This window comes from Bufo bufo, chromosome 1, assembly GCF_905171765.1.
Source record: "Bufo bufo chromosome 1, aBufBuf1.1, whole genome shotgun sequence".
NCBI lineage: Eukaryota > Metazoa > Chordata > Amphibia > Anura > Bufonidae > Bufo > Bufo bufo.
This window is the reverse complement of record NC_053389.1, coordinates 4,573,136-4,595,674: the sequence shown is the minus strand read 5'-3', so window position 1 is coordinate 4,595,674 and position 22,539 is coordinate 4,573,136. Positions and strand designations below refer to the sequence as shown.

At 51.5% G+C, this 22,539-nt stretch overlaps 1 protein-coding gene across 1 annotated transcript; it reads right to left on the bottom strand.

Moving 5' to 3' along the window:
• Positions 1 to 11,810: 11,810 nt before the first annotated feature.
• Positions 11,811 to 20,238, bottom strand: LOC120986947 (cornifelin homolog). The gene is made up of 4 exons (XM_040415631.1): positions 20,047 to 20,238; positions 13,082 to 13,217; positions 12,291 to 12,427; positions 11,811 to 11,900 (listed from the first exon to the last, which is right to left on the bottom strand). The coding sequence occupies exons 1-4, from the start codon at positions 20,236 to 20,238 to the stop codon at positions 11,811 to 11,813; spliced, it is 555 nt and encodes a 184-aa protein (XP_040271565.1).
• Positions 20,239 to 22,539: the final 2,301 nt, after the last annotated feature.

The window sequence follows — 22,539 nt, the reverse complement described above, 5'->3', positions numbered from 1 at the left end:
CTCTGTCCTCTACAGACCTCTCTGTCCTCTACAGGCCCCTCTGTCCTCTACAGGCCCCTCTGTCCTCTACAGACCCCCTCTGTCCTCTACAGGCCCCTCTGTTCCTCTACAGACCCCTCTGTCCTATACAGACCCCTCTGTCCCTCTACAGGCCCCTTTGTCCCTCTACATGCCCCTCTGTCCCCCTACAGACCCCCTCTGTCCTCTACAGGCCCCTCTGCCCCCCTACAGACCCCCTCTGTCCTCTACAGGCTGCTCTTTCCCCCTACAGACACTCTTTGTCCCCCTAAGAGGTCTCGACTAGGTGGTTGTGATGCTTTATTAATGAGAAGTGGAGTTCCCCTTTAAGTGAGCTATTCTTCTATATATATATATCTATGCAGTTCTTCATGGACGTTCTCCAGGGTCTGTACCTATCATGTACGTCTGTAAGTTCTCCACATCCTCAGGGCTGAAGGTCATTAGCTAAAGTGCTTCAGAAAGGCTGACGTCCTGCAGTCAGACATACAGTGGAGGATGGGGGTATTGATTGAGTGGGGGTAATGCTAATGACCAGAGGATATTATTACTTAGGATTTCTCCCTATAGTGTAACTTGTCTGTGCATTAGGTTATGCGTAGTTAGAACCGTAGGTGGTGCGGCCATGATGAGGGCATCCTGTGCGACGTCCTGTGCCAGATCTCATACCCTCCACCCACACACAGAGACAGCACACCACGGCAAACATCTGATGGAGCACCACTTTATTTATCAAAAAGATGGGGAGCACCAGCTTATAGCAACACTAGACAACACCAGCCAGGCCCACCTACCTCTGGCGTACCTGTACCGGGCCCTGCATTAATTCACCACACTGGACAACCTGCCCTCCCCGTCCTATGCAACTACCAGTCACCTCCAAATTACCTTCATGGCCACCAGACCACCACATTGCGGGAGCTGCTCTTCTGCTGGAGATCCCTCCTGGTGGGGAGGCCATGTCACCAAGTCTGTGCCTTACTGTAGCCTATCGATTAATCCACCTGCTGTATGCGGTGGGCAACTTCCCAAGGCAAAGTCCAGTATCTTCTGGAGGTCTCTGTTTATGATGTGACTGCCCCTTTAAGAATGTCTGTTTCCCATACAACTACTGCATATCCCTGGGAGAGATGTCCCATGTTCTTGTAGTTTGTAAGATGGAGGATATAACATGCAGAGCCGACACCAGAGAGGAGCTTCCTGGATATTGCTGTCTGCGGCTAATGGAAGCGTATGCATTATACATTACCGCCATATGTGCCCCAGTAATGGACGGGGTGTAATGTGATTATGTGCCGGCTGCAGATGACATCCCTGCTTGTTATTCAGGACCATCCAGCGGAACAATGCTAAGGAAAAACGTGGAATCTGATTTACTCCTGATGGATATATGAAATGTCATCTGTATACAGTGACAGGACAGAAGTGACATTACCATGGGTGGCAGGGCCTGGACTAGTGACAGGACAGAAGTGACATCACCATGGGCTGCAGGGCCTGGACTAATGACAGGACAGAAGTGACATCACCATGGGCTGCAGGGCCTGGACTAGTGACAGGACAGAAGTGACATCACCATGGTCTGCAGGGCCTGGACTAGTGACAGGACAGAAGTGACATCACCATGGGCTGCAGGGCCTGGACTAGTGACAGGACAGAAGTGACATCACCATGGGCTGCAAGGCCTGGACTAGTGACAGGACAGAAGTGACATCACCATGGGCTGCAGGGCCTGGACTAATGACAGGACAGAAGTGACATCACCATGGTCTGCAGGGCCTGGACTAGGGACAGGACAGAAGTGACATCACCATGGGCTGCAGGGCCTGGACTAGTGACAGGACAGAAGTGACATCACCATGGGCTGCAGGGCCTGGACTAGTGACAGGACAGAAGTGACATCACCATGGGCTGCAGGGGTCGGACTAGTGACAGGACAGAAGTGACATCACCATGGGCTGCAGGGCCTGGACTAGTGACAGGACAGAAGTGACATCACCATGGGCTGCAGGGCCTGGACTAGTGACAGGACAGAAGTGACATCACCATGGGCTGCAGGGTCGGACTAGTGACAGGACAGAAGTGACATCACCATGGGCTGCAGGGCCTGGACTAGTGACAGGACAGAAGTGACATCACCGTGGGCTGCAGGGCCTGGACTAGTGACAGGACAGAAGTGACATCACCATGGGCTGCAGGGCCTGGACTAGTGACAGGACAGAAGTGACATCACCATGGGCTGCAGGGCCTGGACTAATGACAGGACAGAAGTGACATCACCATGGTCTGCAGGGCCTGGACTAGGGACAGGACAGAAGTGACATCACCATGGGCTGCAGGGCCTGGACTAGTGACAGGACAGAAGTGACATCACCGTGGGCTGCAGGGCCTGGACTAGTGACAGGACAGAAGTGACATCACCATGGGCTGCAGGGCCTGGACTAGTGACAGGACAGAAGTGACATCACCATGGGCTGCAGGGCCTGGACTAGTGACGGGACAGAAGTGACATCACCATGGGCTGCAGGGCCTGGACTAGTGACAGGACAGAAGTGACATCACCATGGGCTGCAGGGCCTGGACTAGTGACAGGACAGAAGTGACATCACCATGGGCTGCAGGGCCTAGACTAGTGACAGGACAGAAGTGACATCACCATGGGCTGCAGGGCCTGGACTAGTGACAGGACAGAAGTGACATCACCATGGGCTGCAGGGCCTGGACTAATGACAGGACAGAAGTGACATCACCATGGGCTGCAGGGCCTGGACTAGTGACAGGACAGAAGTGACATCACCATGGGCTGCAGGGCCTGGACTAATGACAGGACAGAAGTGACATCACCATGGGCTGCAGGGCCTGGACTAGTGACAGGACAGAAGTGACATCACCATGGGCTGCAGGGCCTGGACTAGTGACAGGACAGAAGTGACATCACCATGGGCTGCAGGGCCTGGACTAATGACAGGACAGAAGTGACATCACCATGGGCTGCAGGGCCTGGACTAGTGACAGGACAGAAGTGACATCACCATGGGCTGCAGGGCCTGGACTAATGACAGGACAGAAGTGACATCACCATGGGCTGCAGGGCCAGGACTAGTGACAGGACAGAAGTGACATCACCATGGGCTGCAGGGCCTGGACTAGTGACAGGACAGCAGTGACATCACCATGGGCTGCAGGGCCTGGACTAGTGACAGGACAGAAGTGACATCACCATGGGCTGCAGGGCCTGGACTAGTGACAGGACAGAAGTGACATCACCATGGGCTGCAGGGCCTGGACTAGTGACAGGACAGAAGTGACATCACCATGGGCTGCAGGGCCTGGACTAGTGACAGGACAGAAGTGACATCACCATGGGCTGCAGGGCCTGGACTAGTGACAGGACAGAAGTGACATCACCATGGGCTGCAGGGCCTGAACTAGTGACAGGACAGAAGTGACATCACCATGGACTGCAGGGCCTGGACTAGTGACAGGACAGAAGTGACATCACCATGGGCTGCAGGGCCTGGACTAGTGACAGGACAGAAGTGACATCACCCTGGGTGGCAGGGCCTGGACTAGTGACAGGACAGAAGTGACATCACCATGGGCTGCAGGGCCTGGACTAGTGACAGGACAGAAGTGACATCACCCTGGGCTGCAGGGCCTGGACTAGGGACAGGACAGAAGTGACATCACCATGGGCTGCAGGGGTCGGACTAGTGACAGGACAGAAGTGACATCACCATGGGCTGCAGGGCCTGGACTAGTGACAGGACAGAAGTGACATCACCATGGTCTGCAGGGCCTGGACTAATGACAGGACAGAAGTGACATCACCATGGTCTGCAGGGCCTGGACTAGTGACAGGACAGCAGTGACATCACCATGGGTGGCAGGGCCTGGACTAGTGACAGGACAGCAGTGACATCACCATGGGCTGCAGGGCCTGGACTAGTGACAGGACAGAAGTGACATCACCATGTGCTGGGACTAGCATGGCACTCATATGGACTGCTTGAACTAGTAGCATCAGGGCTGGGACAAGGTCCACCACCAACAGAGGCTGAGCTGCCCAAGTGCGCCCTTCCCCCTCCCCCCCCCCCCCCCCCCCCCAACTTGTGGAGTCTTTACTAAATACTTACTGTTGTAATCACACATAAATATCTGTGGATGACACACTTATGGGGGACCTGTGAATGATACACTTATGGGGGACCTGTGGATGACACACTGTTATGAGGGAATCTGTGCATGACACACTGTTATGGGGGGATCTGTGGATAACACTGTTATGGGGGGATCTGTGGATGACACTCTTATGGGGGGGATCTGTGGATGACACTCTTATGGGGGATCTGTGGATGACACACTGTTATGGGGGGATCTGTGGATAACACTGTTATGGGGGGATCTGTGGATGACACTCTTATGGGGGCTCTGTGGATGACACTCTTATGGGGGGATCTGTGGATGACACTCTTATGGGGGGATCTGTGGATGACACTGTTATGGGGGATCTGTGGATGACACACTGTTATGGCGGGATCTGTGGATAACACTGTTATGGGGGGATCTGTGGATGACACTGTTATGGGGGATCTGTGGATAACACTGTTATGGGGGGATCTGTGGATAACACTGTTATGGGGGATCTGTGGATAACACTGTTATGGGGGGATCTGTGGATGACACTGTTATGGGGGATCTATGGATGACACTGTTATGGGGGATCTGTGGATGACAGTGTTATGGGGGGATCTGTGGATGACAGTGTTATGGGGGGATCTGTGGATGACACTGTTATGGGGGGATCTGTGGATGACACTGTTATGGATTGTGATTCACAATGGATATTGGGGCCAGCAAATTACAAGGAAGGCAGCGGTGGGGGGTGGGGGGTGATGATTGATAACATACATATCTAAATGGCTGGGGGGGGGGTGAGGGCTTGACTTGAGTCATCTACTGATCAGAGCATTAGAATTGCAGGAATAAATAACATCTAAATGTCTGGTGGGGTAGATGGGGTGGTAGGACAAGGGCTGATTGGAAGGGGGGCTGGGTTAGATCATCTAACCCCCCCCTCCCCCCACCAGCCCTCGACCCCCCCCCCATCTACCCCACCAGACATTTAGATGTTATTTATTCCTGCAGCTCTAATGCTCTGATGACCACTGATCAGTAGATGACTCAAGTCAAGCCCCCTTCCCCCCCCGCCATTTAGATATGTATGTTTGTTATTACTCAGACACCAACCCCACCCCCCCCCCCCCCCCCCCCCCCCCGGGGCGTTCCTTGTAATTTTACCCCATCCAGAACCCCATCAGACCTCAGATCAGACGGAAAAGAATATTATCTTTATTTAAGAACTATCTTACTGCACTTCAGGGCAGACTCTCACGCTCTATCCCTGCTGGGGCCTGGGCTGGGTCGTGACACAGTGCTGTGCTGCTGCCCGCACTGCTCCTGGTCTCCAGAGGGCGCACATGTGACTTGACTACGTACAGCGTGTCAGGTCAAAGTGCGCGCTGTACGCAGCCAGTCAGGCAAGCGACTGAGCAGAGACCAGAGCAGCGGAACGGCCGAGCCAGGAGGCGGAGCGGGGAGGGAGCATGTAAGTCAGTGCCAAGTGCTCACTACTCCCTCCGTCCTCCAGCGCGGCCGGCAGCCCGGCAGCAGCAGCGACGTGGTCAGTGGCCTGCCTGCCGCCCAGAGCCTGGGGAGCTGGCCTGCGCCCTGAGGCTGGAGCCTCCCCAGCCTCTATGTCGGCCCGGCCCTGAGTAGCATCACCATGGGCTGCTATGGCTAATGACATCACCATGGGCTGCTATGGCTAATGACATCACCATGGGCTGCTATGGCTAATGACATCACCATGGGCTGCTATGGCTAATGACATCACCATGGGCTGCTGGAAATCGTGGTGTCAGCATGGGCTGCTAGGACCACCACTAGGTCACTGTTGTTAGGTTGCCCTCCCATACATAGTCCTCTGAATATGGATGACCAGTTTTGGCGGAATCTGTATGAACTCTCATTCAATCAGCTCGTTCAATTACAGACATGATAGATGCATTAAATAAATACACTCCGATAAATTCTGGGGGGAGGGAAGGGGGATCCGCTTAGGGTTGCCACCTTTCCCAACAAAAAATACCGGGCAAGTTAAGTCACACCCCAAAGGGAGTGTGGTTGTGGGAGCATGGCTTAACACGGGGTGTGAAGTTGCTGTCATACCGTGGCTCCCCAGGAATATTAAAGCCCCCATTAGCGCCCCCACCCCCAGTAATAGTAATGCCCCATTAGTGCCCCCTCAGTAATAGTAATGCCCCCATTAGTGTGCCCCAGTAAGAGTAATGGCCCTGTTAGTGCACCCCAGAATGAATAATGCCCCCTATTAATGCCCCCCAGTAAGAGTAATGCCCCCATTAGTGCCACCCATTAAGAATAATGCCCCCATTAGTGACCCCCAGTTAGAGTAATGTGGCCCTCATCCCCCGGGAACCGTCACTCGGGGCCGGCACACTGACTGTAGAGTGTTGTGTGAGAGTCCGGCAGCTAAGGAGAGCAGCAGAAGAGCCGGGGACAGGAGGAGCGCAGGCCCGCGACTCGTCTCATTGTTATCCGGCCTGATCTGGGAGTGAGAGCAGCTCAGTCCCGGCGCGGCCGCCATGCTGTGGGGCGAGGGTTTGCTGCTCTCCTTCAGCAGCGTCTTCGTGCTCCTGCTCCTGACCACCCGCAGCCCCCAGCTCTCCGGCTTCCAATCCTCGAGCCGGTCCCTGAGTGCCGGCTGCTCACAGCTCACCGCCGCTCACTCACCGCCAGCTGTCAGGACCGTGAGCGAGCAAGTCAGACAGTCTGCCCTGCAGTTTGAAATGAATCCTGTGCCTGGGTCTGAGAAAGGCTTGTACCCGGGCACAGGATTACAAACCCGGACTGTCGGGTCAATCCCGTACGGGTGGCAACCCTAGATCTGCTGCCCACTATATTTGCGGGGGAGGGGGGGGGATTAGTCGGTACCTAGGAGGTATTGTGACCTTAAAAAAGTGCAGCTGGAGATACCAATGAAGACATGGGTCAAATACTGTGACCAAAATACGAGAGGGTATAACTGTGCCAGTGTAACAGGGCACACTCCTCTGATAGGGGACACTAAATAAAACAGCCGAAATAAAGTTGTTCATTCAGACCTGAGGGGGCTGTGGTCTTGAGATAGAAGATCCACCTAGCCTCTCGCTGGAGGATCTCTATCCCAGTCACCCCTCTCGTCAGTGTCACTGAGGTATCTCTCTTGTTAGCAATGTCCCCCAGATGTTCCCCTACTCATCTCCTAAACTGACCTATTGTATTTCCAGTGTGCTCTAGACCACATTCACACGTCAGTCGGTATGTCACCTCTCCCGACCTGCAGTTGATGTTGTCTGGGATATAATATTCTTTTCCGGTTACATTGCTGGTAAATGATTTACTAGTTTGCGTGTTTCTACAGGCTACACAGCCTCCACATCTGTAGCTGCCCTTCACCTCCCTCTGTAACCAGGAACCTTGTGAGGGGGATGGTGGTACATAGTGGCTATGTCCCAGCCTGTCCATGCCTTGCTGAGAAGTAATTTGGGGATACTCTCCAACCACATCTTTGAGATCAGGGTCAATTTCGAGGAATTCCCAGTATTTGCCAAGAATGTCACCTGTCCTTTTGGCCACCTTGTCATACGTAGTGATCAGGCGTACGACCCTTTTACCCCCATCATCCTTATCTTTGGAGGTCAAGAGAGAGGATCTGTCCCTTTCAAGTCTCCAGATCTCATGAGGATAGCCCATCTGTAAAAATGGTGTGCGGAGGTCTGCTGCTTGAGGCAGGAATGCCTCATTCTTTGAACAATTCCTCCTCAGTCGGAGATATTGTCCCCTAGGAAGGCTTCTCTGAGGGGAAGAGGGTGACAACTCTGCCTCCTCAGGAGGGAATTGGTGGAGTTTGGATTCCTGTATATGGAGCTCTCCCGCTCCCCTCTCTCATTCTTAGAAACCTGTACACCCAAGAAAGGTAAGGATGCCGTATCGGTGATGGTGAAGCGTAGGCCGCTGTGGTTGTTGTTAAGGCCCATCACAAAGGATTCAGTCCTTTGCAGTCCTGTTCCAGATGATAAATATATCATGGATATACCGCGCTCACCTGCCTATCCATTGTACCTCCTCCGCAGAGTCATCCCTGAATACTAGGGTGGCGTCCCACCAGCCCAGGATACGATGGGGCGCAGGAACTCCCCATCGCAGTGCCCCGAGCTGGTGGTAGGTGAAGTAGCTCCTAGTGAGAGTGAATTCAGGAGTGTGGCTATGACCCATGTCTTGATTTATGGGAGAGGCTTAGGGCTATGATGAGGGGGAAGCGCTTCCCCTGACCTAAGCTGGCTGTGTTGTGCCTGGAGCCAGGAGCGAGGGTAAGCCTAGCAGTGGGCGTACCCTAAAGGGAGTGTTTGAGAACAGGGGGGGGGGGGCGGGGGGTGGGTATGACCAGAAGCGCCCTGAGGAGCTGGAGGCTGGAGATTAAGAAGGTAAGATGCCCCTCCCACAAATTCAGGCTGACTTTTCAGCCTTACACTTATGGGAGAGGCTTAGGGCTATGATGAGGGGGAAGCGCTTACCCTGACCTAAGCTGGCTGTGTTGTGCCGGGAGCCAGGAGCGAGGGTAAGCCTAGCAGTGGGCAAAAATAGACGAGGAGAGCAGAGTAGTGTCCAAAACATTTAATTCCTCTCCGAGAGCAAGGTTACAGAAAGCCTGGGAAATCTCTACGTTTGGGTTCGGGATGTACCTCGTGAAGCAAGAAGAACGCCAGCGACCCATGCATTTGATCACGTGCGCCGGTACCCCATTTTTTGATGCTGAGGACGCGGCCCCGATTCGGAGCAAGTGTCCTGTGATGGCCAGCGGGTTGTAACTGAGACCTGAAGCCAGCGTTCTGATGTGGGACACAAACTGGATTGATGTCAGGAAACTCCCACGCCAAGGAAGCAGCGGGCCATCTAGGGGGGCATCTTGCAATAGGGCTACCAATTGACGGAGGACCATGACCGGGCACCAATCGTTCGAAGTTTTGAAGAAACTGACCTCCGAGGGAGGCCCATGCTGATTGGATTTCGTGGAAGGGAGCCAGAGGACAAAAAGGGTCATGGACCCAGGACAATTGCTGCACCTGCAATCCCTGACGTTTAGGGGAGGTGCTGGTGAACTCACCTGGCCCAAGGAACCCATAAAAACCCGAAGTACATGGCTGCCTTAATAACCAAACTAGGAGAGTGACAGTCTCCTAAACATCTCGCCGGAGACAGGCTTTCTACGGGCGGTAGGGTCATCCCCGCACTTCTGGATCCCCCTAAGGGCCGCCTTGACTGCCTGCACTGAAGAAATGGAACCTCCATTTGGATTATGAAGCATGGCGCAGTGCTGTATCCCCGCCAGGTACAGCCCGATGGTGTCAAATGACAGCCTGAGATTTGCGGTGACAGTGGGCTATGAACGCCAGGGTGTAGGAGACATCGTCCAAGCCACCTTGCGGGTGGGACCTGGAAAAACTTTGGAAACCTTGACGCCGGCTTGGTAGTTTCCTGATGGTATGTGAAAACCCCTGAGCGTTTCAGGCAAATATATTGGATCCTGACCGATTCAGGCAAATGCGTACAACCTGTGGGGAATAAGACCTGAGCGATTCAGGCAAATGCGTACAACCTGTGGGAAATAAGACCTGAGCGACTCAGGCAAATGCGTACAACCTGTGGGAAATAAGACCTGAGCGATTCAGGGAAATACGTGACCTGAGTGAATCAGGAAATACATATGCAGCGTACTCAAGTTGTGTGTAATAGGTGTTTCTGGGTGATGTAGTGCAATGGACACTAACCTGGTACAGCTGACTCTCTGCATAAGCAGGTGATGGTATAAATTGTTCGTGACGCCAGTGCCAAGTAAACGGTGGCACGCCGTTTGTGGATAGCAGGAATAATTGAGGGACCACGTGATCTTAAAACAGAACTCCAACTTTAGTAGGTTTCATAGAGACATTTACGGAATCGCAGTTCCTTAGCATACAGTCGATTTTGCAATACGGTTGATGCAGGCAATACAGCTTGAGCAAGGTGATTACAGAGTGTTAAACACAGGACTTACAGTACAGGAGCTTGCACTCTATTTCTGTCTGATCCTGGAATATAGCGAATTTTCTCCAAGGCCCATTAACCTAGTTCTGGCTTTATATCCTTGGCTGTAGCTTTATAAAGTACCTCCTCTGTTATCTTGAGTACCTCTTGCTTCTCTGCACTTTGCCTCTGTCCCTCTCTCAGCTTCCTCAGGTTCTAGAAGCTTCTGCACTCCACACTAGATCAGATTACACTGACTTTCCCTTCCTTGACTGGGCCTTATATAAACTAGGGCTCCCTAGCTCCCTCTAATGACTAAGAGCTGGAATGACACCCCTAGCAGGCCTGTACATGCAAGTTTCACAGTAACAGGGAAATACATAGCATTACATTACATGACATTTTATAAAACTGACATATACCAACTTCCCCATAATTAAGGAGGGACGACAGCACACCAAGTGACACTTTGTAGTGACGGGCATTACAGTCCCCGTACACTACACATAGAACCTGGAAATACCGTCAACCCGAAAGAGACAGGAAAATACAAACCTGAGCGATTCAGGGAAATACATAAAACCCGAACAATTCAGGGAAATGAGACCTGGGTGAATGGTGGAAATACGTGAAAATTTGAGCTAATCATGGCAATATATGAAAACCTGAGATTCAGGAAAATACGCCTTGAGATATTCAGGAGAAAACACAACCTGAGTGCGTCAGAAAAGCCTCTGCGATATAATGAGACGATCAAGCGCTATATGAGTCCACACTCGCTACTGTACAGAATTTATCGGAGAGTATTTAATTAACGCATCTCCCATCTCTGAATATGGTTTGGGGCGTTCCCTGCTGCAGCGGGTGCGAGGGTTATCTGGGTTGTTGCTGAGGCACATATTCTTCAGAGATGCCCAGTTTGTGGTAAGTGTAACCAGAGCCCTAATCACAAGACAATTACCAAAAAATGTCCCCCGTGTTTATTACCATCATCATAAAGAGAAGAAATCTGAAGTCCACGAGGAGCCGGAGGCTCGTCCTCCACGTGCCACGTACAGAGGGCCCCATGAAGTGGGAGCGTCACCCATAGCAACCAGGCTCCAGCTTCTGACACAGGCCCTAAAGTTAGAGAAGTCATGTAATTGGTTGCTGTGGGCACCAAGTATCCAATCAGGAAGCGGCTTCCATTTTTCCAGTGCAGTTTACAAAATGAAAGCTTAACTCTGGTTGGTTGCTATGGGTAACAAGGCCTATGACAGGATATATACATGAAGGCTACACGGTGGAAGGTTTGATGTGACCTAAGCTATTGCTGCGGCCATGTCGTGTACTGTGAGGTCTGGGGTGCAGCTCAGTGGGACCATCTACTAATCCGTTCCAAGCTGATGGACGCTGGCGCACCTTTAGACACAGTTTTGCGCAGTCAAACGGCGGCCACTTTCCTGTCACGCCCCTTTTAGGGCATGGCTAATAAATGCGGTGGGCAGCAGAGCGCCAGAACAGTGAATCTGCCCCGCGTATAAGGCCTGGCAGAGGGTCGGCGGACAGTCTCATGGTATCGGGGTCGCCTGGGGTGGTTAAAGGAGAAGCGTCATCTGTTATATCTGTTAGCCGCTTATCTACGTGATTATATCTACGCTGTAAATCTAGTCCAGGCCGCCATCGCTTCATTTTCTTGCCTTCATCTCACGAGCCATCTGACATACAGTACAGGGGCCACAGAACGTGAGACACACGCAGTCATCGCAGATGGTGCCCTGTGAGGGAAGAAGAGACGGAGATCAGCGGCTGCCCAGGGTACATAGATTTATAAGGCTGTGTTCAGACACTGGGATTATGTCGCAGTTTATTGCTGCAGCTGCGGCCAAACCGATGAATAAATCCTCAGGGTGTGAGACGTGGCGTGTGAATATGTCTCCACCAAACAGCTCTAGGAGAATTGTCTTCCACCTTACGTCTGATGGACACTGCCATATTACATCTCCAGGCCATACTCCAACTGCCCAGTCTTTATCCCCTCCAACATCCGCCATTGAGGAGGACGCCCCCTCCGCATTACATGACCGCCGGCCCCACCGATCTCAGCCAACAGTAAATGGAAGTCAGAAGATACAGAGGAGGGAAGAAGCAAACCCCAGAATTCTCACCGGGATGTGATGTCGCTCTCGTAGGCCGGTACGTAAGGCGAGCATAGTGCCCCCTAGCAGCGGCAGACAGAAGCACTCGCCGAATTCCGAAGCCACCCTGCACGCCAAGATGAGGGGGCAGAATGTTCCACATAGACCTGGAGGAGACAGAAACGTCACAGACTGAATGCAGACGGACCGGGCGGCAGAGAGTGGAATCTAGAACTTCTCTACAATCTGTGCCATTTTCTGACCCAATTTCAGCGCAATTATATTGCGTGCCACACAACGCCGCATCATGTCCGTGCGCCATGATGTTTCGCTCTTCTCTAGCGATGAGCCGGCGCAGATTGGCGCTATAATTTATGTCCTTTACTGCTGTAAATGATACTAAATCTTTCCCGTTGTGAAAGGCCACGTCCCCTCTGTTAGACTCCAACCACTGAGGCAAAAATGGGCAACATTTTCCCATAAAATGATTCTCTGGGGAAAGCTGTAATAAACGTCCCGCATGGACTTCAGAAGACAATGCTGGTCGCGTATGACTGATGCGGAGTGAAGGGAGTAAAGAACTGCGGACATGTATGTACATACAGTATGTACCTGGACGTGTGACCAGATAAACGGCTTCAGATGGACTTTTCGGGTATATTTACACCGTGCCGCCATGTCACCATTTCTGGGGTGAATTCTACATGTGTGAATAGTCCCTTCATATTCCCCTCCTTCCCTGCGCTGCCCGTGTAGGCGCCGGTATTGTAGACCCGCCAGGTGGGGCCTGTGTAGGTAGATGCGGGGCTGGTCATACTTACACACTCCCATGTCCTTACGACAGTCCATGACGTCAGAGCTCCACTGACTGGCGATGGGGCTGGAGTTGGTGAATACCTGCACCACCTGCTGCTGCGCCATCACCGGGTAAGTCGTCGGAGGAGACACATTAGTCTGCTGTCCTCAGGACTGACGTCAACATACACGTCCAGCATTACAGCCGCCCCTGTGTGTACGGACTGTCGCTCTAACAGCAGGGGCTAGAGATTTCCAACTACAAACCCGAACATGCCCTGGGGAGTAACGCTGGCATGCAATGAGGCCACAGAGGAGGATAGCCATGCTCTTTTACAGTATTTGCTGGTGCAGTGCCTATAGGGGGCGCCAGAGACAGTTTTCTTCCTTCTGGAGGAGAGCTCATTTGCTTATTTTTCCTGTGGAGCATTGCCTGTAAGACTCCAGACACCTCAGAGATCTCCACAAGGAAAACCAGACCTTCTCAGAGAGACACGAGCAGGAAGAGTGGAGCCTGTCAGCAGCCCTGACCATGCTGAACTGCAGGACGGGATGGGGGGAGCAGGACAAACTTACCTTTTACTTTTTTCATCAGGAGTAGTGAGAATATGAAGTTTTATTCTGCCAGACTCAGCTCCTGCAAGTGCCCAGGAGGCGGAGCTTCTCTGTGAAGTGCACTCTGCATGGCCCCTCCCCTCTGAGTGACAGCTACAGCATCCAACCAGGAGACCAGTACAGCTACCTTGTGATGCCAGCAGTTTAGCGTGGTCGAAACTGCTGGCAGACTCCCTATAACAGGTACCACGGGTGCTGGGGACTTTATTTCTGCACCCTAAGTCAGAGCGCTGATTCTTGACCGTACTTGGGTCTTGCTGAACTGCAGACCTCTGTCAGAGAGCGGCACCAGTAGCTAGGGTTGCCACCCGTACGGGAATGACCCTGACAGTCGGGGTTTGTAATCCTGTGCCCAGGTACAAGCCTTTTTCAGACCTGGGCACAGGATTCAAACTGCAGACCTGCACACCTGACAGCTGGCGGTGAGCGGTGAGCGGCGGCGTCGGGTGTCAGTCAGCGGCGGCGGCCCATGAGGTGTCAGCAGCGGGGACCATCAGCTGTCACTGCGGGCGATCAGCTGTGATGCTAGCGCAGGGCGGCGCTGTCTTCAGACACTCCCTCCCTCCCACCTTTAAATGTTTTCTTTTACTATTGCTCCTCCTTGTGTTTCCTTTTACCCTACTGTCCTCTCTGATATCCTGTCTGCTTGGCTCGTTCCTCAGTTACAGCTTGCGCTCCACAGCTGGACCCACTTCCGGCCTGTGGAACGCAACTTCTGGTCCCGGTCCACCCGTGTTCGGGTTTGGCTTGAAGAAAAGGTGGCAACCCTACCAGTAGCGCTAGGCTGATAAATGTGGTATCAGCTTACAACCCGCGGTATTATGTGAGAGGATGGAATGAGCCGGGGGCAGAGAGGGGCCACACGACTGTCACTTCCCTGTGTTGCTGCTTGTTCAGACAGGTCCCTAGATTGTAGGAAGGAATGAAGACAAGTACTGACTGGGGGGGGGGCGACTAGGAATCACCGGGAGCCGGAGGAAGGTCAGGGCTTAGATCAATACAAATCCAGCAGAGTTGTGTTTAGTGGATGCAGTGGTGTTGAGTTTCTTATCTGGCATGGACTGGACAGTCATAGACTCCTGATCACAACCTCTGTACGCATCATGTAGGCGGCCTGTAGGCGCTCGGTGCCATGGCCTCCTCCTCTCCTCTATATACACCACTGTCATCTAGTAACAGAGTCTCCCAGGCTTCAGAGGAATGCATAGTCCCTGCTCCCTCCCTCTCACCTATGTCCTTCTGATCTATTGGGCCTGGGATGAAAAGCTGAAAATAATCGGGTGAGACGTTAGGAATTTACAACAAAACTGTAGTGTTATAACATAGTCTTATTGTTATTATAGTCCTAGTATTATTATAGTCCCAGTGTTATTATAGTCCCAGTGTTACAACAGTCACTTGAGGGTCCTCTCCACAGGTCATGGAGTATAAAGGACTCACAGATTTCTGAGGTACAGGTAACTTCTAATGAAGGAATTTACAATAAACATGACCTGCTCCCAAAACTACAACCTGCTCAGAATGACTACAACTCTCAGCAGGATGGCAGTATCCTTTCCTGAGGTCCTCGAAGACCCAGACTAATAAATGCACCTCTAGATCCAGTCTATTAATACAGCTGACAATGTGGCCTCGTCTCCAGTGGAGGTGTCGGCAGGAGAGGACATTGGTGGAAGTCCATGAGGATAAACGCTGGTGACCGACACCATGAAGGTCCTCGTGGAGAACCGCTCTGATTACTTTGGATGGCGCTTTAGTGAAGGAGTGGTCAGGGATCTAATACTGTGCAGGCTGTGATGCTTTACAAGGCTTCCTGGCCTCTTCAGTGTAGGATTTAGCAGAGATTCCTGGAAATGGAGCTCTGCAACCCCGGAACATGAATGGGTAGAGGATATGCTATAACTCAAGAGAGCCCCAATGGTGCCCCCAAGAAAGCTAATCTACTGTGTTATGTCTGGTGCAGGGCCCGAGGTGGAGGATGTCCTGTGTCAGGTTCTACCACCTCAGGCCCTGCACAAGGTATAACGCAACGGATTAAGAAGAAGCTGGTAGATCAGAGGTTGGGGTCAGAGAGAGCCAGACATTAGGAATTATTAAATGTCGCAGTCAATAACATCCGCATATGTCTTTTCACTTTTGGCCAATGTAGGTTTTATTGTGGTGGAAGCCATTTTTATACGAGCGTTGTGAGGGGAAGGTGCGGCCATATTTGGTGTCACCTCTGAATTATCACCATGACTTCTGATCTCAGGTCTTATCTACTATGTATGGTATGTCACCACACAATGCTCCTCATCCCCTTCCTGCTCCATGGACGTTCCAGGATGGTCTTCTATTCTGTCAGCAGTGGAGCTCGAGAAGTGCTGAAACCTTTTTCGAGCCTGAATTCCTTTCATGTCTTTCATGTGGAGCAGAGAAGGAGACGGTTCCCACAAAAATCACAAAGGAAGAGCCGAGTGCAGCACAAAAGCCTTCCAGACCTCCCAAACATGAAACTGACCTGAGAAGAGAAAAACCCTAACCACACTGCGCAGGGAGCACCTCTCACTGCCGAGAGCTCTGCAGGCATCACCTCATATATAGAAGTCATTGACTCAAAAAGTGGAGTGAGGCCAGGGTCACACAAAAGCAGTGCAGGGGCCACTGCACCCAGGAGCCTCATGGCGGAGGTTACACAATATGTTGTCTCAGTGGAGTGTGTCCTGTCCCTGGCTGATTAATCTGCTCCTTTAACTAGGTTAAGCCAAGGTGAAGCTGTTTATCGGGAAGGATGCGTTCCTTCCCGACAGTTGGCTGCTCGCTCAGTGGAGGCGAAGCTCTGGATTTACATGCAGTGATCTCCTGCACAGTATGAGGACGAGAGGTCGCTAATGCATTGTTTCTGGTCAGCAGATTGCTGTTATGTGCCTACACGAACAATAGGATCACCGGATGATGAGCGTTTCACTGGTTCATCAGGTGATCAGCGGCACCTTTACGAGGGCAGATTGTTGGGAACGAGCATTCGCAGGAACGTTTGTTCCCAACAATCTACACGTGTAATTCCAACTATAGTGTTATAGGCATTGTATTGATAATGTATTGATTACTACCTGAGTAGTAAAACCCACCGCCCCCCGCTAGCTGATATCACAGACCGGTAACGGGGGGATGTGTATATCCCTGTGACCGGGGGACACTTAGCTGTTGTTGGGGGTTTTCACGGCAAACTGCGGCGCTCTCCCTGTTGGATTTGCCTGCAGTACTGGAACTTGTTATATCTTTAGCATTGCGAGGAAGAAGGGCCCATATGCTTAGACATCATGGGATCTTACAACATGCTACTCTATATCTGACATGTGTGAACTGTCCATCCTACGAGAATAAAGTGCTTCACTGGAGCCAACTCCAGGGGACAGAGGAGCGTGGAAGGGTCTGGAGAGGACAGAGGTGACTAGAGGGGAACACGGAGATCTAGAGGGGGACAGAAAAGTCTAGAGGGGAATAGGGAGATGTAAAGGGGGACGTAGAAGTCTGAAGGGGACAGATGAGTGTGGAAGGGTCTGGAGAGGACAGAGGTGCCTAGAGGGGAACACGGAGATCTAGAGGTGGACAGAGGAGTCTAGAGGGGAATAGGGAGATGTAAAGGGGGACGTAGAAGTCTAAAGGGGACAGATGAGTGTGGAAGGGTCTGGAGAGGACAGAGGTGCCTAGAGGGGAACACGGAGATCTAGAGGTGGACAGAGGAGTCTAGAGGGGAATAGGGAGATGTAAAGGGGGACGTAGAAGTCTAAAGGGGACAGATGAGTGTGGAAGGGTCTGGAGGGGACAGAGGTGCCTAGAGGGGAACAGGGAGATCTAGAGGGGGACAGAGGAGTCTAGAGGGGAATAGGGAGATGTAAAGGGGGACGTAGAAGTCTAAAGGGGACAGATGAGTGTGGAAGGGTCTGGAGGGGACAGAGGTGCCTAGAGGGGAACAGGGAGATCTAGAGGTGGACAGAGGAGTCTAGAGGGGAATAGGGAGATGTAAAGGGGGACGTAGAAGTCTAAAGGGGACAGATGAGTGTGGAAGGGTCTGGAGGGGACAGAAGTGCCTAGAGGGGAACAGGGAGATCTAGAGGGGGACAGAGGAGTCTAGAGGGGGAAAGAGGATTCTAGAGGGGATCGGGATCCAGAGGGGGACAGAGAAGTCTAGAGGAGGACAGAGAAGTCTGGAGGGTACAAATGAGACTAGAGAGGAACGGGGATATAGAGGGGACAGAGGATTGTGGAAGGGTCTGGAGTGGATAGAGGTGTCTACAGGGAACAGGGGGATATAGAAAAGTCTAGAGGGGAATGGGGATCTAGAGGGAGACAGAGAAGTCTGGAGGGGAACAGGGAGATCTAGAGGGGGACAGAGGAGTGTGGAAGGAAACAGGGGGATCTAGAGGAGGACAGAGAAGTCTAGAGGGGGGAAGGGGGATTTAAAGAAGGACAGAGGAGTCTAGAGGGGGGCAGGGGGATTTAAAGGAGGACAGAGGAGTCTAGAGGGAAACAGGGGGATCTAGAAGGGGCAGAGAAGTCTGGAGGGGAACGGGGAGATCTAGAGGGGGACAGAAGAGTCTGGAGGGGACAGAGCAGTATAGAAGGAAACAGGGGGATTTAAAAGAGGACAGAGGAGTCAATGTGAATTTCTGTATGGGGATGATGGCCAGGAGATAGCTGTTGGCCACATGAGCATTCTGCTGGCAGCTATCTAAACTGCATGGCGCCAGCTGGACTGTCTACTAAGTCTCGTAGGATCAGTTACTCTATTAGGGGTGAAAAATATATATTTGTCTATAATCCTCGTGTGTAATCGCTCCAACAATTTACTGCTACAACTGTTTGTTTCCTCCTCCACTGATACTGATCTGCTTTACGTTACTTGTCTCATCGACCTCATTATTCCTTTGTTCTTTGGTGTATAAACGTGTGACTCTTCAGATACTGTCTTAAGAGATGCCTGACGAAGAGGCCCAATTAGCCTCGAAAGCCTGCAATTATGTCATCTTTTCAGTTAGCCATTAAATGGTGTCAACCACCCAGGAGTCTCAGTCTTTTTCCATCTTCTTTTAGGGGTGTGTCTGACAACAAATGTGTTAATTCTAATAAAACTAGCAGAATTATGAATGCAGCTCCTGAGGATAACAAACATCATACATATGTATAAATATACTATATATACCTAATTATACTGTCAGACTGTATGCAGAGAAGGCCGGGCTCATGGTGTCACCAGGGCGCTGGTGATCTTTTATGTAAGTTTAGATCATTGTTAATTTTGAAGGCAAACTCTGCTGCGTAAAATGAGCCCTGACAATGTAAACATGAAACAGTGGATGCGGGGTATGCATCTGAACCAAAAATCGTGTGTGTGGTAATACTGGGGGCGCTAAACGTGATCTCCGGGGGAGGGGCGGGGTGCAGGTTGGGACACATTTAACAAGCTTAGCTTTTGATGGCAACCCCCCCCCCCCCCCATTGAAGTGAAGAGCAAGACATCTAATCTCCACATTCCACAGTCCTTCCTCTGAACATCCAGGTAGATCTCTGGCCTCCATCTATACATTCATTGAGATCTCTGTCCTCCCTCTACACACCCAGGGAGATGTCTGTCCTCCCTCTATACATTTGGGGGGGTTAGCTCTTCTCCGGGGGTCATTCACACAAGTATCTTTGCCAGACAGAAAGTTTAAGGTCCAAACATCGCTTTTATTTGGCACCTCAGCAAAACAAACATAAATCATACAAAATAAACACCTGCCCGGCTGGGCTCTAACTAAATAAGGTATCTACAAGGTAGCTACCTTACTTAAAGCACCGTTCGCACACGGTAATTACAAGCGGTTTTCTCAGCCCATGTCCCACAGCTGCCTGGCTGTACAGAGCCCTGTTCACACACAGTCTCACATCCAGTACCTTTATGGGGGAGTGTGGCCCAGTAGTCACGGCATCCCCCAATGCTCCGGCTAGCACCTTGCCCCTTGGTGAGACCACTAATACACAGCCTCCGGCAGGACCCTGTTGCACAATGAATCTCCTTCCCTTAGACTGACACCCTGGGAGGTGCTTTATGCCAGCCCCAGCACCTCCAGCTGGTCTCACCTATGCTGGAATAGGGGTGTGGACCGCACTATCCACCCATTCCTTGCCTCTCACCTCTGTGAAATCTGTCACTATCTCACATACACCCCCCCCCCCCACCTTTGTTCAAGCCGTTGGGGTGAACACTAACTTCAAATCCAGATGCTCGTGAACAGGCATTGACCTGGCCTACAGTCTTCCTTGTATTCCGCCAGACCCAGGACAACAGCGCTTGGTTTGTCACCCTCATGAGTTTATTACAGAGCTGACACGGCCTCTGGGATTTTCTTGCCCATCTCATGAGCAGGTACTCTCTTTTTATATTTCCTGGCTTCTGCACAGGCCCCTCACGTCCTTTCTTGGACTGCGGCAACTCTTGACTGGACTGGTCCCAGTCATGGTCGTGTCCCGACCCTTTCTCTTTTGCCTTGCAGGGCTCCTTCAGCAGAGCAGGTTTCTTACGACTCGCTCCTTTTCCACGCATCTGGACCACTGTTCCATTATTCTCAGCAGGGGTTTCTTCGGGTTTGGGGCCAGCTTCAGAGTCCTCTGCGTCTTAGGTGGCTTTTCCCACTTCGGCAGTCGCTCCTTCCGCCCTAACATTGGTCTCTGGAACATCCAAGGATTTCTCCTATTTCAAGACTTCGGCCTTAGCTTCTTCAGCCTCTATTTCTTTGGAGTCTCCATTTACTTTATTAGCCTTTTCTTCCTTCATGGACATGGCATCATATCCTTCTCATCAAGGTTGGAGGCACTGGGGACATCAGGATCTTCACCAGACTCGTTGCCTTCTGGCAAACCCTACAGAGGTTCACTCGGAATATTGTTCCCCAATAGTTTAAGCTCTAGGAGAGCCATCTCACAGTAGTAGACACCATCTGCATGCTGGTCGTCTGTCTCCTGGTATTTCTTCTCCAACAGACCGCTGGCTTTCTGTAAGGCACTGACGGCAGAGGGAAGATCTTTCATGACCAGGTCCTGGCTACTCATTGCCACAAGTCTCTTGGCCTCTGCATTCACATCAGTCCCATCAGCGGGCTCAGCAGAAAGATCTTCCGTCTTCTCCGCCTCGGTCGGCACCACCATCTCCAGACCCATTCTTAACAGGCTCTGGCTTAGACTTCTTCAACTCATAGACGTTCTTCCCGACATCATCTTTTGAGCTCATGAGATCTTCCATCCCTGCTCTGAGTTGCTTGTTCAGCCTCTCACATTCATCTCGCTCCTCAAGTGCTTCTTCAAGGGCTCTAGCCAAGGAGAGGGCCTTGGTCTCTTTTTCCGGAGCATCCGCCTTCGTTTGGTCATGTTCTTCGGCATATCGAGTCAAGATGTATTTCTCTTCAGCCCGGGGCCGGTCAAACAATTTCTGTTTTTTGTTAGTTTTTCGCACTTGTTTGTTGGAAGCGCCCCCTCTTGGCCCTCCTGGTCCAACTGCTCCTCGCTGGGTTCTGCGGCAGCAGATATAGGAATAATGAAGTCAGGCGGCACAGCGTACTGGTTAAGGGGTGCTCGGTTTGTGGGGACGCGCGGCGTTTCGGCACTCACAGGTGCCTTTTTCAAACAAGAAGTGAGCAGCAGTATGAGTGCGTTTAAATTTCAGTTGCACTGTGAAGAGAAACATTGTTGCAAGTAAGTGACACAAATTGTGCATATGAACATATCCATCAACATTCATTAATTGCTATCTATTGCAACAGTGTGCAACCAACAGAGAGAGAGAGGCAAAAAAGAGGACTAAGCGGTCTTATAAAAAAAGAAGCTGTTAAACACATAGTCCCGGTTTAACCCTTTAGGAGCCAGTGTCTTTAGCCGATGGATCCAAAAAGCCTCGCGTCTGAGTAACATTTCTATACGGTTCCCACCCCGTCTAGGTAAAGTGACTTCTTCAATGATCTGAAACCGAATTTGTGAGGCATTGTGTCGCTGCTGGGGAAAGTGTTGAGGAATGGGGAGTAATAAATTCTCATTGCGTATGGTAGATTTGTGTTTACCAAAGCGTTCCTTCATGCGCATGCTGGTCTCACCCACATAACACAGACCGCAGGGGCACTTCAGCAGGTAGACAACAAAGGAGCTGTCACACGTGAAGTCTCCCCTCACTGGGATCTGCTCACCTGTGTGGGGATGTGAGATACAGGCCCCTTTAATGACACTTGAGCAGTGGACGCAATTGAAAAAGGCACTGCTGCTCACTTCTTGTTTGAAAAAGGCACCTGTGAGTGGCGAAACGCCGCGCGTCATATGAGTGACCAATAAATCTATCACCAGCAAGTGCCGGTTTTCTTTCATTCTTCCATAGGAATATCACCATTCTTTTTTGGAGACCCTGTGGGGGTTCCACCCAGGGTCCCTTTACTTTATCGGTGTCTACCGCAGTTTTCTGTATTTCTTTGGAGCCTTTGCTCTTCACCTGGATATCAGGCCGTAGACCCTTCAGCTCACTCATTTCTTTTGGGGTCTCCTTCCTTGACCCCTCTGCAGCCTTCTTCGGTGATTCTGTGAAGACAGCTAGTCTTTTCTTTATCAGATCTAGGGACTGTATAGAGAGGGAGGAATCCTCTTCCTGCTTGCAGCTGTACCGACATGTCAGGTCATTTACCATGGCCTGGGTATGGGTCTCAGACACTAGGCTGTAGTCTCCCCACTTAAAGGGATTCTGTCACCTCGTTTTAGCTTATAGAGATGCGGACATGCACGGCTAGATCACCATTAGCATGTCTGCAATATACCTGTCCCATAAAGCGGTGTCCTTTTATTGTGTTTAAAAAATGATTTTATAGATATG

Bases quoted from the DNA above. Each gene is read 5' to 3' on its own strand.
- LOC120986947 (XM_040415631.1), bottom strand. From the start codon at position 20,238: ATGCGTGGAAAAGGAGCGAGTCGTAAGAAACCTGCTCTGCTGAAGGAG. The intron at 13,218-20,046 runs GCAAGAAAATCC...TCCTGAGGACAG, and splicing joins AGTACCTGCTCATGAGATGG to CAGACTAATGTGTCTCCTCC. The intron at 12,428-13,081 runs GTAAGTATGACC...TGTCTCCTCCAG, and splicing joins TCGTAAGGACATGGGAGTGT to GTCTATGTGGAACATTCTGC.